The sequence below is a fragment of the Micropterus salmoides genome, unplaced genomic scaffold, assembly GCF_014851395.1.
Source record: "Micropterus salmoides isolate LMB-PRFRI ecotype aquatic unplaced genomic scaffold, ASM1485139v1 Ms_hic_scaffold_1, whole genome shotgun sequence".
NCBI classification, from domain to species: domain Eukaryota; kingdom Metazoa; phylum Chordata; class Actinopteri; order Centrarchiformes; family Centrarchidae; genus Micropterus; species Micropterus salmoides.
In genome coordinates, this window is record NW_024040040.1 from 1,618,151 (window position 1) to 1,636,831 (window position 18,681).

At 42.4% G+C, this 18,681-nt stretch overlaps 1 protein-coding gene across 2 annotated transcripts in view; it reads right to left on the minus strand.

Annotated features, from left to right (window-relative positions):
• LOC119910538 (stonustoxin subunit beta-like) overlaps positions 1–18,681 on the minus strand; it is a 33,243-nt gene that overhangs the window by 13,551 nt on the left and 1,011 nt on the right. Inside the window, exons 2-5 of one of the 2 annotated variants that reach the window (XM_038729314.1) lie at positions 16,653–16,938; positions 14,249–14,300; positions 13,101–13,147; positions 12,123–12,952 (exon numbers count right to left, since the gene is read on the minus strand). In XM_038729314.1, coding sequence (XP_038585242.1) covers positions 12,405–12,952; positions 13,101–13,147; positions 14,249–14,300; positions 16,653–16,926 — 921 coding nt within the window. In that variant the 5' untranslated portion in view covers positions 16,927–16,938 and the 3' untranslated portion in view covers positions 12,123–12,404. Of the gene's footprint in view, positions 1–12,122; positions 12,953–13,100; positions 13,148–14,248; positions 14,301–16,652; positions 16,939–18,681 lie in introns of those variants that run through there. The other variant, XM_038729232.1, reaches the window with a different exon arrangement.

An 18,681-nucleotide genomic window follows, 5' to 3' on the forward strand; every position in this document is an offset into this window, starting at 1 on the left:
CCTGTCCTGTATATTCTTCAGACAAATGATTGGAGAAGTCTCAACAAAGAAAACAGGATTTCCTAATATGGGCTTATGCTGTAAACAACACTCTTTAGGATCTGTGCCTCTCTCACATACTTCTGTGAACCACTTTGGCTCATCTTTGGGGCCAAGTGGGACACAATGTAGTGCGAGTCCACCTGAAAAACACATCAAGGAAAATATCAGTCCAACATAAAATGAAAGATCAAGAATTTGGATTTAATTGTCATTTGTTCAGCGGTATTAAGAGTTCAAGCCTATTATATTATGAGCCACATAGAAGCTAACATGCCTGCGGCACATATCATGGGAGCTGACATCATCATCAGCAGCAGCCACAAAGAGCTGCCTTTCTTTCCACGACACCTATTAGGCCATAAAGCTGTAGTCCCTCACGAAGCTGCCTCAGCGGGACAGCTGGTCTTGCAGCTGAGTGCAGCAGAATTGCTCTTCATATGAGTAAAACAGAAATGTCATGTCACACATTAATTTGTCAAGTCAATTCTAAAACCTTAAGTATTTTAACTTCATTATTTTCAATGACTCATAAAATACTGAAGAGGCTAAAGAATGCAGGACAGGGGTAAGACATACATAAGAGAGCGATTCAAAAGAAGGAAGAATTATTGGATAGGCTTTCAAGGCGCTTCATGACTGTAGAATGGCGAGGAATCACTTCACTACATTTTGAGCTGAGTACAAGTCAAACACTAGAGGAAAGATCACGAGGTCAACACGTTTAGGACAACTTTGGATTAGGCAAATAGAAATGTGCTCAACAAATATACCAATGAAATAAACTTTGAGAATGAGAATGAATGTGCTGAGCAGATTTCTTGACCCAGCCCAGCCACCGATTCAAATTAAACTGGAGCTGACAGTTGCTCTAAAAGTTCCAGGATGCTAAACAGTAGATCACAATATATACAGGAGCTTGTGATTTTGTCTTTGCTGTCCTAATTAATAGGTCCTGTGTAGCCGCAGTCAACAATTTGTTCTGTGCAGCTGATAAGTCTTATGTTTCTTCAACCTGGAGGAAACAAGAGTTGGTTCCACTTGATGTGATGTCACTGAATAACAATGTTCCTCCTGTTACATCCTTAATGTTTACAGATTTCACTTTCATTTCTTATTATTGTCTCATTAAGGAATTTCTCACTAATTGTCTCTGAGTACCTTGAAAAGCGAAGTACAAAACTGAAAGTAGTATTATTATTGTATGAACAGCAGGGGCCCTAAAATGACACGTTTGGCTTCTTGGGGGTGCTGGAGGGAAGGGCATGACATCAGCAAAGTCAGAGATTCTTCTGGATCCAGAATGTGCACAGTAACTTTTGTTCAATTAAATGCAATTCAAGTGAGTGCATTCACAGCCAGGAACTGCAGCGCACAATATTCACGACACCATCGTTTGGAGGATCTAATCATTTGCTGTGCAACATCTTGATCCATGATGAAAATTCCAGCTCATGTGCATCATCTCTGCTAATGTTTTCTAGCTTTCCAGTCAAAAGGGAATTGTAGCAGCATTCTTGTAAAAACTTGGACTTCCAGCAAATATTTCCCCAGCAGCTCTGGAATGAGTTGGATGAATAAAATGAATGAGCATTAATCTTTATTAGTGACACTTTGACTACAGTACACATATATGTGCCTGCAGATCATGCTGAATAATATTGTTAATGTCAGGAACGCAGCGGAGCAGGCCGTTGTCAAGGTGCTTTAGAGAGTATTTTGGCAGCCTCTCCCTCAAACAGCCGAGTCTCGATGCCAGCGATCATCTCCAAGGAGATTATGGAACAAAGCTTTTTAGGCAACATGGCTGCACCATCTTCACCAACAAGAAAGCCTTTCAGCAGTTAGGAGGGGACGACACTGAAGAAAGCTTCTTCATTTCTGTTGATGTTGATCTGCCAGTTATGAAGAATGAAACGATCCTGACCTGTCAGAAACTCTTTCCGCCAGTGTCAACCCCAGCCTCTCCCATCAATGTCACTTTCAAGGGGTTGACTGGGGAACTGTTCTTCTGGCGCCGCCACAGCATCAGTCCACGTTCCAGGAGATTCATTCTAGACACCCAGATGCACAACTCTTTGCTGGTGTCCACCTGTGCTGCCAGTCCTTTCATAATGCACACAGGACATTTAAGTCCAGGGCAGAGGGGATTTTAACACAACCATATCTGAAGTAGACTCCGCCCACTTTAGGCTAAGGCTTTCTTAACCTGCTCTGGAGCAGTTAGTGCTGACTTTTCAGTATTAGCCCTAGAACTCATGGTTCCTGAATGGCCGTATGTGTCTCAGCCAGCTCTGGGGTTAACCCAGTGCACTGGGAAAGCAGCTTGTAGGTGAATTATTAGATGCTCTTTTTTCCTAGGGCAAAAGCAGAAATGTTTCTCTAATATACCATGAAATGTCCTGGTTTTGTAGCTCCTTTAAGCCAACAGGACTGCCATTCAGACAGGACACAGGGCTGCAGAAAAATAAAAAGATTTACAGCAAAAACAATGTAGTGTCAATATCAGAATCAGAATCTATATCATTGAAACGAAGCCAAATTCTATTTGAATTAGGATATGGAAGTGATTGAATCAATACAGAGAACATAATTATGAGATTATTAATCTGTCTGCTTAATCCACCTGCAGCAACACACCATAGCACGATACATCCAACAGTACAGTTACCTCTAACAGCAATATACTGGCTGAAGTAAACATGCAGGCAACATGTGAGCATGCATGTCTTAGATGTGTCCTCATCCACACCTGCAGGGTAAAACTGAACAACACCTTTCCAAGTTCCTCTCCCAGTCCCCTCAGACACTTGCATGTAGTTCCAGCTCAACTGTTGGATATTCCTTCAGGTATATAGGGAACTTTCCTTCTGGAGGCTAAAACAAAAAGACAGAAAAGGAATTACAGAAAACTGAAAACAGTCTGCATGAGCAAAAGTTGGAGCCCAGATGTGAGAAGCAACTTCCTTTCTTCACAGAAGAGAGCACCTCGGATATCTAAACATAGACAAGGAAGTTACATTTTGATTAAGTTACTTGTCATCCGCTTGACAAGTAACTCGCAAGCAGCAAGTACACGTATTTTTAGCTCAGGGTCTGAAAGTGTGTCACATTCTGGGGCGTTACATTGTTTTACATGGAGGGCAAGAAGCTGCAAGGACATCACTTTACAGCAAATCTTGCATTCAGCCTTTGGCATGAGTGAAAACTCCTGGGCATCATAGGAAAGGGGTGCTAGATCAAATTCTTCCTGCAGAGGAACAATGTAGAGCACGGTTTTTCCCCTCCAGAGGCACTTCTGATCGTACTTCCCGTATATCCCTCTGATTCGGGGGGCGCTACAGATAAACGCCACCTTCCATTTCCGCTTGTTTTTAAACAAGCTGGAGACCTAAAATTTAAAGAAGTATTCTGAAGTATTTTTGTGTGCTAGACAGCTGCTTGATGAGATGGTGTTTCAGAGAAATAAAAAGAGATCACCTCTGAATGAGTCATGTCTTTAGGCATGGAAAGAGTCCGTTTCCCCAGACCAGCCTGCATGTGCTGTAGGTCCTCAGCTGCTGAGGGGGTTGTGTCACAATTATTGTGAAGAAGAAAAAGTGTAAAGTTGAACGGGTTCCACTGTTTGGCTGCCTTTGCTGGCTTATTAAAGCTTAATGAACTTCGCTTTGACCCCCGCCTAAAAAATCCAGGGAAGGACCTGCAAAACATTTGATGGCTAAATAAATAGTTTCAATAATGAAAATCCTTAGTACAAAATAAGATGGTGTTTTTCTGGTTACTATGACAATAATACAATAGAGTGGTTACTAATCCTGATTTTGAATGTTAGACCAGGCCATTTCTTGAGCCATGCTTGGGCGCTGCCCTTGACTCTTATCTGTCCTTGCCCAATGACTGGTTCAAAATTGAAAGTATGTTACGTACAGCTGCTGTGGCAGCATCAGCACCAGAGGTAGAACCTTGCTGGAGAGTGAAGATGAACCAGTTTCGCAGTGCTGAATGTGTCAACCTCTGTAGATAGTAGATATTATATTCACAGCTTCCAAATTGTACAAATTCATCAATACCCTTATAAACCATTGTGTATTATCGGATCAATAGCAACCACAACAATGTGTTGTTCAATATTATTTACTGTAATATGTTACTGCTATTTATTGGCACCAGTACCTGACTGATATTGACTATATCAATAAACTACTTTAAATAAGGCTAACATGTGCGTAGCTTGGACAAACCAACAACACAAACTGCACTAAAAGCAAAGTCATGCACCTATTTAGCTTTTTCTGTTTTCTGCTGTTCTTTCCTCTGATCATAGATGTATATTTATAGCGTTCCTGTCATTGTGATGTGCTGGCTGACCATTTACTGGCCTACCTGGGATTGCATTGTAGGTCTGCTTGGGTCAGGTTGTTCTACACAGAGAAGGCAACTTAGCTGCTTTTGAAGAAATGCTAACATCCATGAACTTACATGCATCTGTGGCCAGTTTATGGCATGCCCAGCCATACTTTCATATAAATTAGATTTTTTGACCCTGATTTCCAAAAAAAAGTGTAAAACTAGTGGTAATGATACCTTTGCTGCCTTCTTCACAGGCAAAGTGGAGGCTATAACTAGCCAATTCTCTGAAACACTCAACCATTGTAGCAGTCCTACTACATCTTTTCCCCTGCCCTTCCAGATCAGTGGTGGTTCACTCTCCTCGTTTACTCCTCTCACAGAGAGCGAAGTATCAGAACTCTTGACCCGTAGCCGTCCAACTACATGCCCACTGGACCCGACTCCTACGAATCTCCTCCAAGCCATATCTTCTACTGTGGTCCCGACAATCACTCATGTGATTTAATACTTCTCTGGCTTCAGGAACCTTCCCGACCACTTTCAAAAGGGCTCGGGTTACACCCTTGCTCAAAAAGCCCTCACTTGACCCAACTCAAGTTGAGAACTATCGACCAGTGTCTCTTCTACCATTTTTATCCAAAACTATTGAACGGGCAGTATTCAAACAGGTCTCAGAATTCCTCTCAGGGAATGACCTCCTAGATCCATATCAGTCTGGTTTTAAGAGTTCCCACTCTACTGAAACAGCTCTTCTGTCTGTAACAGAAACCCTAAGGTCAGCTAAAGCTGCAGCCCAATCCTCGGTTCTTATCCTGCTTGACCTATCAGCTGCCTTTGACACAGTCAACCACAGGATCCTGCTATCTGCTCTCTCAGCAACGGGCATCTCGAGGAAAGCACTCCTGTGGTTCGAATCCTACCTCTCGGGGCGTTCCTACAATGTTTTGTGGCAAGGACAATTATCCTCCCACTGCCTCTCCACAGGGGGGCCCCAAGGCTCAGTGCTTGGGCCCCTTCTCTTCTCAATTTACACCACCTCATTGGGGCCAATCATTTGCTCGCACTGCTTCTCTTACCACTGCTACGCAGACGACACGCAACTCTACCTATCCTTCCTGCCAGACGATCCCACTGTTTTGGCACGGATCACGGACTGTCTAACATACATATAGCCACCTTCAACTAAACCTCTCTAAGACTGAACTCTTGGTCATTCCAGCCAAGCAATCTATCCACCATAACATCAAACTACAAACTGACTTCTCAACCATCACTCCAACCAGGGTGGTGAGAAACTTGGGTGTCATGATTGATGACCAGCTGTCCTTTTCAGACCATGTTGCTGCTGTCTCTCGGTCATGGCGCTTTGCTCTATACAACATAAGGAAAATCAGGCCCTACCTCACTCAGTACGCTAGGCCATGGTTATCTCTCTCCTCAACTATTGCAATGCCCTCCTAGCAGGTCTCCCAGCTTGTGCGGTGAAACCCTTACAAATGGTTCAGAACGCAGCAGCACGTCTGGTTTTTGATCAGCCCAAAAGGACTCATGTCACTCCATTACTCAGTGACCTCCACTGGCTCCCCGTGGCCTCCAGAATCAGATTCAAGTCACTAATGCTTGCATACAGAGTGACTACTGGGTCTGCACCATCCATAATACAAACTTACGTTCCTTCTCGGCCGCTATATAAATCCGGCCGGATAAAAGCGTCTGCTAAATGAGTAAAAAAAAAAAATAAAAAAAAAATGAGTTGGAAAGAAGTTGGCTGAGAAGGTGTAACACAGAATTGGGTGGTAATTTATACATTATGCTTTATAAACAAAGAAAGCAGACCGGGTCAGTTTTGACTCGGGAGGACAAAAAGTGCATGGTCGACGGGAAGACAACACAAGTGATACATATAATAATATAGGCTATACATACATAGGCCTACATACAACGTTGTTTATTTTATTTTCATGATTACAAACTAACAGGACATTGATTGAATGCTGTTTTTTCTGTTGACAAATTCTATCACCCCGCACACTCGTGGGAAGTCGCTAACATTAAAGTAGTGCGCTGCTATTTCATCCTCTTCTTGTTTTGACGGGAACTTCACAGCGGTATTCGGCAGATGGGTCAGGGCGTTTGACACCTCGTCTATTACAGATTGGAAAGACCCCAAAGCATAAAAGTGTAGAGCAATCATTAATTGCAAAGGGGCTGGAAGAGCTTTGGAAAGTAGAGTAATCCAACTCTAGACGGTTGGATAAGTCATGAATTGACTGCCGGTCAAATTTATAATGTAAAAGCATCCATCAATTAGGTTAAATATTTTTACATTTAATTTTATATCAGGCTATTTTTTTTCAGGTCGCATCTCATATCAACTGTGGCGAATATGATTGTAGAAGCGGTATATTACAGAGCCTCAAACCCTCAACATCTCACAAAGAAAATAAAGGTCAGGTGGAAACAGCGCAGAGAGGCTGAACAAAAATTACCCAACATTTTAATCCCTGTATGATTTGTTAATATCCAGCTTGCCGAATGACCCAATAACAGTTCATGTTTGCTGTGTACCAATGGATGTACTGACAACTATCAGTTAATTTGAGTTAATTTTATACTGAAGAAATCTTAAAAACCAGAGGATCCTCAGGAAAGCGTTCCTGTTCCAGTTGCTAGTGAGTTACAAACTGAACGTTGAGCCAATATTATATAGCTGCAGCCTCCGGTACTGCAGCTATTTAATATTGTCCTGTTTTTCTAACTAAAAACCCACTTATGTTGATGTTCAAGCTCGTCTTTATTACATTTAATCAGGCACCGCCATCGCCCAAGTGTATCTGCTGCAGGTTTATCAAGTGTAACACACAAAGCTACACAGATCAGACTCATTAAATATCAAAATCAGTATTTTTCCATTTTGGTTTTAAAACAGTTTTTTGTGATTCGGTTTTGAAACGAAATAATGAAAGAACGAACCATTCACGGATTTAACACAGTCAGCATGATTGGTGCATCTGTTTATTGAGGATGTCCACAAATGTTGCACATAAAACATATGGTCACATTTTTCATGTGTATTCCAGCTCTTGCTGATGTTTTCTTGTCAGTTTTAAAAAGCTTCTCTTATTCAGTCTTTGTGGACTTGTTATTTTGGGTGCAATACCCAGGAACGTCAGTAGGCGGCAGCAGGACGTCGGCAGCTGACGGAGCTGCTTTACGCTCTTGTTGGCCCGAGGAGTCACTGCAGCAACAGCCTAACGTTGTCCTGTCTACTCGTTCCACCTTTTATCCGGTTAGTGTCATGTATAAGCACGATGAAAACACATAATAAGTGATGGAAGAATGTTTTCATGCATTTTAGATGAGCTGTAAGTTGCTCTAGTAAGTTTTAGAAGTCCTGTTTTATTAGTTGTTGTGCCTCTGGTCCGCAGGCTAGCGCCGTCTTTGTGTTCTTCTGTCATGGCGGGCTGACAGTTTGGTTGCTCTGTGTGCATCTGCTCCTGGCTTGTTTGTGCTGAGGACCCGAGAGCTCCTGTGGCCGGAGTCGTGCTGTTGATTGGGTTGGTAACTGATATGCTGAGTTCACCTAAATATGTGGCATTCTAGTTATTTTGCACGTTAACCTGTTAAAAGCTGATCTTGTGCAGCAGCATGAGGAACTTGGGGATGTTGTCATGTTGTTGTTGTTGTTAACTGTTTGTCTTGCTAAAGCTGTGGGGATGTGAAGAAGTGTTCTGCTGCGAGGAGTCACTGCAGCAACAGCATAACGTTTTGATCAGATTAATTGTTCGTATGGTCGCATGCCTGGGACCTGCAACACATAGAAAATGAATTCAATTCAATTCAATTCAATTCAATTTTATTTATATAGCGCCAAATCACAACAACAGTTATCTCACAGCGCTTTTCATAAAAGAGCAGGTCTAGACCGTACTCTGATGTTATTTACAGAAGCCCAACAGTTCCCACCAAGAGCAGCACTAGGAGACAGAGGCAAGGAAAAACTTCCTTTTAAGAGGCAGAAACCTCGAGCAGAACCATGACTCAGGGTGGGCGGCCATCTGCCTCCACCGGTTGGGGTGAGGGGAGAGAGAGAGAGAGAGAGAGAGAGAGAGAGAGGAGGGAGGCAGCCTACACAATATACACACAGAGGTACAGACAGTAAAGGTGATGTTGCTATAGACTAAATGAAAAATGGTACAGATATTTATAATAGTGTTAATGGTAACAGTCGTAATGTTAATGATTATAATAACAATAATAACAATAAGACTAGCAACAATAGTCGTTGCAGCAGAGGGTGTCGAGCAGGAACACGGGGGCAGCAGGTGACCCGCAACCACAGATCCAGACTCCACAGCTCCAGAGCCAGAAAACCTGCAGGAAGTGATAGGAGGAGAGAGGAGAGGGACGAGAAAGCACAAGACTACCAGAAAGGGGAGATGTTGTGTTAGTAACATGCAATAATGGGATAGGTTGCATACAGAGGAAGAGAAAGTAGAGGAGAGAGGAGCTCAGTGCATCATGGGAAATCCCCCGGCAGTCTAGGCCTATAGCAGCATAACTAAGGGATGGTTCAGGACTACCTGAGCCAGCCCTAACTATAAGCTTTATCAAAGAGGAAAGTCTTAAGCCTACTCTTAAATGTGGAGATGGTGTCTGCCTCCTGAACCCAAACTGGAACCTGGTTCCACAGGAGAGGAGCTTGATAGCTGAACGCTCTGGCTCCTAGTCTACTTTTGGAGACTCTAGGAACCACAAGTAACCCTGCATTCTGGGAGCGCAGTGCTCTGGTGGGGTAGTAAGGTACTATGAGCTCTTTAAGATAAGATGGTGCCTGACCATTAAGAGCTTTGTAGGTAAGAAGAATGATTTTAAATTCTATTCTGGATTTTACTGGAAGCCAATGCAAAGAAGCTAAAACAGGAGAAATGTGATCTCTTTTCCTGGTTCCTGTCAGAACACGTGCTGCAGCATTCTGGATCAGCTGAAGAGTCTTAATGGACTTTTTCGAGCAGCCTGATAATAAGGAATTGCAGTAATCCAGCCTAGAAGTAACAAATGCATGGACTAGTTTTTCTGCATCATTTTTAGACAGGATGTTCCTGATTTTCGCAATATTACGTAGGTGAAAAAAGGCGGTCCTTGAAATTTGCTTAATGTGAGACTTAAACGACATGTCCTGATCAAAGATAGCTCCAAGATTCCTCACAGTGGTGCTGGAGGCCAAGGCGATGCCATCCAGGGAAACTATATCTTTAGATAATGCGTCACGGAGGTGCTTAGGCCCCAGAACAATAACTTCAGTTTTATCTGAGTTTAACATGAGAAAATTACAGGTCATCCAGGTTTTAACATCCTGAAGGCACATTTGAAGTTTAGTTAACTGATGAGTTTCATCTGGCTTGATCGATAGATATAACTGAGTATCATCTGCATAACAATGAAAGCTTATGGAATATTTCCTGATAATATTGCCTAAAGGAAGCATATATAAAGTGAAGAGGATTGGTCCAAGGACAGATCCTTGAGGAACTCCATGAGTAACTTTGGCGTGCATGGAGGACTCATCGTTAACATGTACAAACTGAAATCGATCTGATAAATAGGACTTAAACCAGCTTAGAGCGGTTCCTTTAATGCCAATGAAATATTCCAGTCTCTGCAATAGGATCTGATGGTCAATGGTATCAAATGCAGCACTAAGATCTAATAAAACCAGTACAGAGACAAGTCCTTTGTCTGATGCAATAAGGAGGTCATTAGTAATTTTCACCAGTGCTGTCTCTGTGCTATGATGAGCTCTAAATCCTGACTGAAAATCCTCAAATAAACTATTGCTCTGTAGAAAGTCACACAGCTGTTTAGCAACTGCTTTCTCCAGAACCTTAGAGAGAAATGGAAGGTTAGATATAGGTCTATAGTTGGCTAAAACATCTGGATCAAGTTTGGGCTTTTTCAGAAGAGGTTTAATTACAGCTACTTTAAAGTACTGTGGTACATAGCCTGTTGATAAAGATAGATTGATCATATCTAGTATAGAAGTGCTGACTAAGGGTAGAACATCTTTAAGCAGCCTAGTCGGGATGGGGTCTAAGAGGCAGGTTGATGGTTTAGATGAAGAAATTATTGAAGTTAGTTGGTAAAGATTGAGGGAAGCAAAACAGTCTAAACATGTATCTGGTTCTACAGCTGTTTCTAAGGTTCCTGAGTTAAGAGATAAGTCGGTGCCAGTTGAGGGCAGGTCTTGGTGAATTTTGTCTCTAATAGCTAGAATTTTATCATTAAAGAAGCTCATGAAATCGTAACTACTGAGAGCTATGGGAATACTGGGCTCAATAGAGCTGTGACTCTCTGTCAGCCTGACTACAGTGCTGAAAAGAAACCTGGGGTTGTTCCTATTTTCCTCTATTAATGACGAGTAGTACACTGCTCTGGCATTCCTATAAGTTTTAAGACTATCTTGCCAAATTAAACGAGAATTTTCCACTTTGGTAGAACGCCAATTCCTCTCAAGTTTCCGTGATATTTGCTTTAATTTGCGAGTTTCAGTATTATACCATGGAGCTAACCGTCTTTGTTTTAGTATTTTCTTTTTTAGAGGGGCTACAGAGTCGAGTGTCATTCGCAGCGAGCCTGCAGCACTGAATCAAAGTGAATAAAATACTAGAAAATAAGATAAAAACACTGAACAATAAAAATGTGGGAAAGGATCTTAACAGGAACATATAAAATTATATGATTATTTAGATTAACAACATTAAACAGCTGAAATGAATAACTTTTATTAAAAATAATTGTACTTATTTGTCCAACAACATCATAAGTTCATCTTTTGCTGCACTGAGCTGTGATTACCTACCTGCTGCTTCTGCTGCATCATTACTTTATGTTATCATCTTCTTCTTCAAATCCCGCCTTCTAGTCTGATGAACTTTGACCTACCCGCGCTCACGCCCCTCGCTCACGCCCCGCCCCCTGAGCTACAGTCCGCAGCCGGACCCTTCTGGAGAATGTTGGCCACACCTCAGTGTAACGTAGTGTTGTAGTGACTCAGATTGACCACCGGAGGGCAGTAACTCCTCTGCTTCTGCCTCTAGGAGTCCACATCAGTCAGTCCTCATGTTCACATCTCTGTGTGTCTTTCAGAGCACATTTGGAAACTCTGAGCTTCAAACATCCAAAGGAAACAGGAGCGTAGCTCCCACTGAGGACGCTGACGTCCCGTCTTCAGGATTTCTTCTGTTTCAGAAACCTCCGCTGAGTTTACCTTCTACTGTAGTGGAGATTTTATTAGCTGACCAGGATTTTTCCCTGTTTCTGCAAACTCGCTGCACTCGAGGCAGTCAGACGGGCAGGGTGTGGAACCAGGGAGGCCGGGACCCAGACCTTTTTCAGAAGAGGTTTAATTACAGCTACTTTAAAGTACTGTGGTACATAGCCTGAAGATAGATTGATCATATCTAGTATATCTATTAAAACATATCAAACATACTAATACCACCTTAAAAACCATATCAAATATACTAATACCACCTTCAAATCTCTTAACCAAATGTTAAAACCAGTTTTAAACTTTGAACCACCTTAAGAAGTCACAGGACAGAAGTGCCTACAAAAATGTCATACCACCTTAAAAACCATATAAACGTCTTCAACATTCTAATACCACCTTACAAACTTCTTCCAGCTGAATGGTGTCAGTAGTCCTGAGCTGAGAAAGACAACAAACACACTCACAGTAACATTCTGCTTTTATTGGAACAAGAGCCAGAATTCAAAGCAACACATGACAGAAGGTCCAAGTCAACGGCATTTCCACCATTTAATGATCAGAGCTTCCATCTTTAAAGGACTGGAAGTGGAAGAAGTTTACATGGAAATGAGGAATCTGTTCAATCACTTTGAATCACTTTGTACAAAGTTCATTGATGGATTTATTACAAGAAGCTGAAAGATTTCTGTGATCCTGTACAGACTCAACTGATCTGTTCTCTACCAGGAGAAGATTCTCCCTCCTACACAGAACTCAGACACACTGAGCAACCAGGCGTCCCGAGCGCAAAGCCAGGATAAAGAGGTTCAATGAATGTGGTGTTGAAGGTGTGGAGGTGGATCAGTGTGTCAGACGAAACTCTGTAGAAGGACAGAGAGCCAGCAGGCCAGTCCACATACACTGCTACTCTACCAGAGGAGGAGGAGGAGGAGGAGGAGGAGGGTGAGGAGATGTGTTTTTTTGTGCCATTGTGAAAGAAATAGCAACCACCAAAAGAGCAGACCAGACTCCAGGACTGATCATTCTGTCCAAACACACTGTCTTCACCCTCTCCTTTCCTGCCAATTCCTCTGTAACTCACTGATATACAAACATCTCCTCTCCACTCGACCTCCCAGTAACAACGACCAGTCAGACCATCTGTACAAAGCAGCTGAGGCCTCCAGTCAAACCTGTCTGGATGATAAAAATATGTCTGATCCTCCTCCACAAGTGTCGCCTTCCTGTTGTTGTCAGACAGTTTGATCTTTCTGTTTACTGTGTTTGTGTCGATTGTGAGTTCACAGGAATCTGATGAGAGAACGAGACACAATCCAGCTGCAGTTATTGATCTATCATCTGTTCATTGATTGGCACTTTGAATGAGTGATGTCACAGTCTGAAGATGGTTGAATGTGTGCTGCTTTGTTTTCATAAATCAAATGAAAAACACACTTACACTTCCTCAGACCTTGTCTAGACCATGGGACTCCAGCAGGCTCCACCCTGAAAGGAGGAGGGGGGTCAGAGCAGCATCAAACATGGACATTACATTCCTCTAAAATATTAATATAAAGGGTTTTTATACATAGTTTAAGACTCAAATCCAAAGACCCACAGTTATGAGCGGTGAACTAATCATTACTATTTCCTGTATTGACTCCTTTGAGTGAAACAACCCCAGACCCCCCAACTCCATGAGCTTTGAAAGCAAAACAAATGTGGGTGGATCCTACCCAAGAAAATATATATATACAAAAATATATGATGGGTGCACAATATATTGACTCAATATCGCAATCATCATGTTGCACAAGCCTGTTTACAGGCCTGTAAAGCATGGGTGTGCTTTTGGTGACAGGAATGTTGATGAATATTAAATGTTTTTATCAATATTTCAATGTTTTGTTCTTTGGAACTTGGTAATATGGACAGAAATAGGGTATTAAAGATATCTCCCAGTAAAAGTCAACATTTAAACAAAAATTTCCATTCGCCATATATATTTTTGAAAGATTGTGTAATAAGTGTTGTATAACAGTTTCTTTTCATCAAATTTACAGTTACAGTTGTATTCCAGGTTTATTAGAAGATATTCAGGTGCATTATAATCTATCTTATGAAGATTCTCAGTCATCCAGGTCATAGTTATCCAATGAAGGTTAAAGTCCAGGGCAACTGGACTTGGTTGAAGATACTGGAAGATGTTTCGTCCCTCATCCAAAAGACTTCTTCAGTTCTGATTTTTACCTTCGTTGGCTATCTTATGATGGTTTTGATGGTTTATTGCATTAAAATATAGCTTTTTTACAGGGCAACGAAGAAAATATCAGATTTGTTCTGTGTTTCATCTCAGTTTAGTCTTTAATGGTAAAATAAATATGTTAATGTACAATGGATTTATATTTCTTAGCTTCTGACCTTTCAAAGGAGACCAGAATTATGCATCTAGACCAAATAGTTGAGGAGATATTACCGATTTATTTTGGGTTATTTTAGGCATTTTTCCTGGAAAAGGGTGGTTGCGTGACCAATAGGTTAATAATGACTGAATCAGGAATAACAATACAACCGAAAGTTATTTATTGATGAATCAATCCTACTTACAGAGCTGTGTTGGAGGCTTTGGCCTCTGGCAGCGTCTTCAGAGGATTCTCCTCTGAAACAGAGTATTTCAAAGGTCAAAACAAGTCCAGATCCCTGAACAGCAACAGCACAAATGTTACGATTAAATTTCCTGACGTGCAAACACTCCTCACAGTTAGTCAAAAGCTCTTAATGTATAAGAACAAGCCTGAACCTTTAACCTTGTCCACAATTTACTCAACCCTCAGTGCACTCTCATAAACACAGGAAGCCAATCCTAGATGCACCCCGGGTCAGTTCAGTGTGAAAAACAAATCCCTGAAAGCTGTGAGTCTGCCTCTACTTTGAGACTAACAGCCTCTCAATGTGATTGGCTGTCAGGGAACAGAAAAATCTAAATCATTGACATATAACTAAATAAGTGTTAATTTATGAAGGGTCCAACCACCTACCTACATATGAGAAATGAGATTGTTAATGAGGTTCCTGCAGCTAAATGGATCTGTTTAACACCTTTCTAGTCTCTGCGACCACTCAAAGCACATCACATTCACCATTTACACACTGGTGGCAATTCAGGGTTCAGTATCGTGTCCAAGGACACTTGGACATGCAGCCTGGAGGAGATAAGGGTGGAACTGCCGATCTTCTGATTAATGGGCAACCCGATCTTCCTCCTGAACCACGTCCACCCCTGATGGCTCAGGATGAATCGCTCTATAATGTTCAGACTTTAAGACCTCCAGATAAACTGATGCTGCTTCAACTAAATCTCTTAAAGCTCTGCTGGAGTCACAACGTCTCTCAGAGAAAGCAAAATATAATATATTAAAAACTACACTAGGGGTCGACCAGGCCGATTATCGCGCAGATATTCAGCATTTCTCCAATAATCCGCATCGGCCATTTTAAAAACAGATAGCCGATATTATTGATTAATTAAAAAATGCTCCTTTGGCTCTGCTGCAGCCACCTCTCTGCTTGAGCCCACAGAGTGGTGAGTACAATGTCCCGCCCACATTACTAGCTGATTGGTTACAAGTCACGAATAATAGCCTATCAACACTGACTATTGTGCGGAAGCAGCCAATAGAACGAGCCAGCCACCACGCTGCAGCCCCTCCCCTCCTCTGCACATGGAACTAAATAAGCAGAGATCAGAGTAGAGTACACAAGTTGACTAGAACTACGGCCGTGCAGCAAAACCAGTAGCACAAGTAAAACTTGCGGGAATGTGCACAGAGTGATATTTTAATCTGCTCTGTCTCATCCACCGCTGCTCTGTTTGTTTTACACAAGCACATGTGCTCGGCTAATAACTAGTATGTCATTAACAATGCTAAAACCAAACCTCTCTGTCTGTGGCCTGTTTAGCTGAGATGCTACGGACCTTAAAATTTAGCACATTGTAAACTCAGGTGCTTGTTGACAGAAACCAGCTCCTCTGTAGCAGCAGCAGCAGAGGGGGCAGGAGGACAGGGAGAGGACCACGGGCTGCTGTTTTCTTTAAACTTTAGTATTTTGATGTCGGGAATAGTTTATTTAACATGTTTCATTTGTTTCCAGTGAGATACTGATTTTATAAAGTGTGTTTGCTGCTGTAAACTTTACTGTTGTTGCAGCTCAGTCACAATAAAATATTAAATTTGATTACTGTCCTGAATTTATTTATTTTTTTAATAAGAAAAGTAATTAAAACAATAGGAGTATAGATAAAGAACAGAACCAATAAATAGTCTCAATAAATGCATCAATAAAATCCTAACTATATAAAACAAATACAATATAAATGGCAGTTTGATAATTTATCACTCATGGTTAACAACTGCATCTCTGGGATGGATCTCTAATTCATTTAATTTACTATTTATAAAGATTAAACATGACAATGAACTTTAATCTTGTTATTTTTAACAAAGTTTTGTGTTGGAGTTTGTATTATTCTAAATTTGGACACCAAGATTAAAATTTCGGTTCCACATATTGGTCATCGGTCTAATTGGTTACTAATAATCGGGATCGCGATCGGCTGGAAAAAAACATATCGGTCGATCCCTAAACTACACTTTGCCTTCCATACATACCAGAAATTACAGCAGCTTTAGATTCAAACTGAGCGGACGGTCCTCTTTTCCAGCTTCATGACATCCACTGTCAATGAAGCTGGATACACAGATCATGTGTTATATATATTTTCAATTTCACTTGTACTTGGTAATTAGTTTTTCATTTTCATGTGGTAGATTTTTTTTGGACTGTTGTTCTAAAAAAGGGGATGAAAGCCATCACATGGGAATGATCTTAAACTCAACCTTTTCTCCTAATAACAAGATCAGGCCTCAAACTTTATTTGTTGGTGAACGCAGTGAGCTTCTGTGCTGAGAGACCCTGTTCCTTTACAAGTATATATAATACAGAAACTGACCTTCTGGTCCTGAGCTGGTTTCTGGCAGACTCTGCACCAGGTCTTTCCTGGGTATCTCCGCTAAGATCTTCTTGGTCTGCTTCAGAGCTCCATGAAGATTAAATGCGTTCACCATCAGATCCACTGTTTTCAATCTGTCTGCAGTCTCCAGCTCGAACACTTTCATGGTTTGGTAGGTTTCCAGGACGTCAGGTTGCCGCAGATACCATTTGAACTTTTTGAATTCTTCCTCTCTTAAATTCTCCAGAGTCTTCAAAAGGTCCTTTGCCGTCATCGTGGCTCCCTGCTAAAGTCAGGCAGTATTTTAGACCTGAAGGAAAACTGGAACACAAATGTTTCAGAGCAGCAGCAGGAGTTCTGATTGGCTGACACAGGCTCCTGCTGCTGCTCTCTGGACTCTGTGAGTCTGTGTGTCATTTTAAAGCGGCACACTGCTTACACTTGTTTCAGTTACAGAGAGCCATCTTTGAGTTAAAGCCCCACTGAATGGAAACATGGAAATATGGTCAGATTTCTTCCTTCAGAAAAGCCACACATAAAGATGAAGTTTTGTTCTGTTAGCTTTTGTTTTGTTCTGTTAAAAACTGACACCAGGAGTTAGTTTGTGAAGACTTTCTAGTGAGAACAGGTTGTTTGTTCCACCAGCTTTTAGTTCTTGAAATAAAGGCTGGCTGTAGTCTTACTAGCCGTGCAGCACAGCTCACGACACCAAACAATACTGAGCAACACCGCTGAGGCTGATGGGAATGTTGCAGTATTTGGTCAGAAACCAAACCTGACAAGTCAAACCCAGGAAATACAACACAAACCCTGCCTCCTAGAGAGTCTGACTTCACAAAATGAAGTTTCCTCAGTTTGTCTTCCTTCATTCCACAGCCGACATTTATGTTAAAATAAGAAGTTTAGAGAATGTTTCTAAGCAGACACTGTGGGGGCCGGACTTTTTCACAAAATTAGTGTTTTTATTAGCTTCTATCAGTGTGAACAGACTCCTAAAAACATGGCAGGCCTGAATCCATCATGATAAATCTACAGACGCTGCTTAACTAGAAAATGCTCTCAGACTGCAGCCGAGAAGTTCACTGAGGAGTGTTGGTTCAAATCTCTAACTCTGACATGGTGCATTAATTAACCTGTTTAGACACTATTATGCAGCTGCACCGTTAATGAGACACCTGTAGTTACTATGGTAACAGCCGATGCCTTTTAATACCACAGGGCTCAGAAGTCTGGGGCAGCTAAACAAACTGTTGTCGGGCAGCTATTGGTGTTTTCCATAATTCTGTCAGCATACATGATCTGACTTTATGCTGTCACCTGGCTGAGCAGGTGGAGGTGTGCAGCCTATCACCTGGCTGAGCAGGTGGAGGTGTGCAGCCTGTTACCTGGCTGAGCAGGTGGAGGTGTGCAGCCTGTGGAGGTGTGCAGCCTGTTACCTGGCTGAGCAGGTGGAGGTGTGCAGCCTGTTACCTGGCTGAGCAGGTGGAGGTGTGCAGCCTGTTACCTGGCTGAGCAGGTGGAGGCGTGCTGAGCAGGTGGAGGTGTGCAGCCTGTTACCTGGCTGAGCAGGTGGAGGTGTGCAGCCTGTGGAGGTGTGCAGCCTGTCACCTGGCTGAGCAGGTGGAGGTGTGCAGCCTGTCACCTGGCTGAGCAGGTGGAGGTGTGCAGCCTGTCACCTGGCTGAGCAGGTTGAGGTGTGCAGCCTGTCACCTGGCTGAGCAGGTGGAGGCGTGCTGAGCAGGTTGAGGTGTGCAGCCTGTCACCTGGCTGAGCAGGTGGAGGCGTGCTGAGCAGGTTGAGGTGTGCAGCCTGTCACCTGGCTGAGCAGGTTGAGGTGTGTAGCCTGTCACCTGGCTGAGCAGGTGGAGGTGTGCAGCCTGTCACCTGGCTGAGCAGGTGGAGGCGTGCTGAGCAGGTTGAGGTGTGCAGCCTGTCACCTGGCTGAGCAGGTGGAGGCGTGCTGAGCAGGTGGAGGTGTGCAGCCTGTCACCTGGCTGAGCAGGTGGAGGCGTGCTGAGCAGGTTGAGGT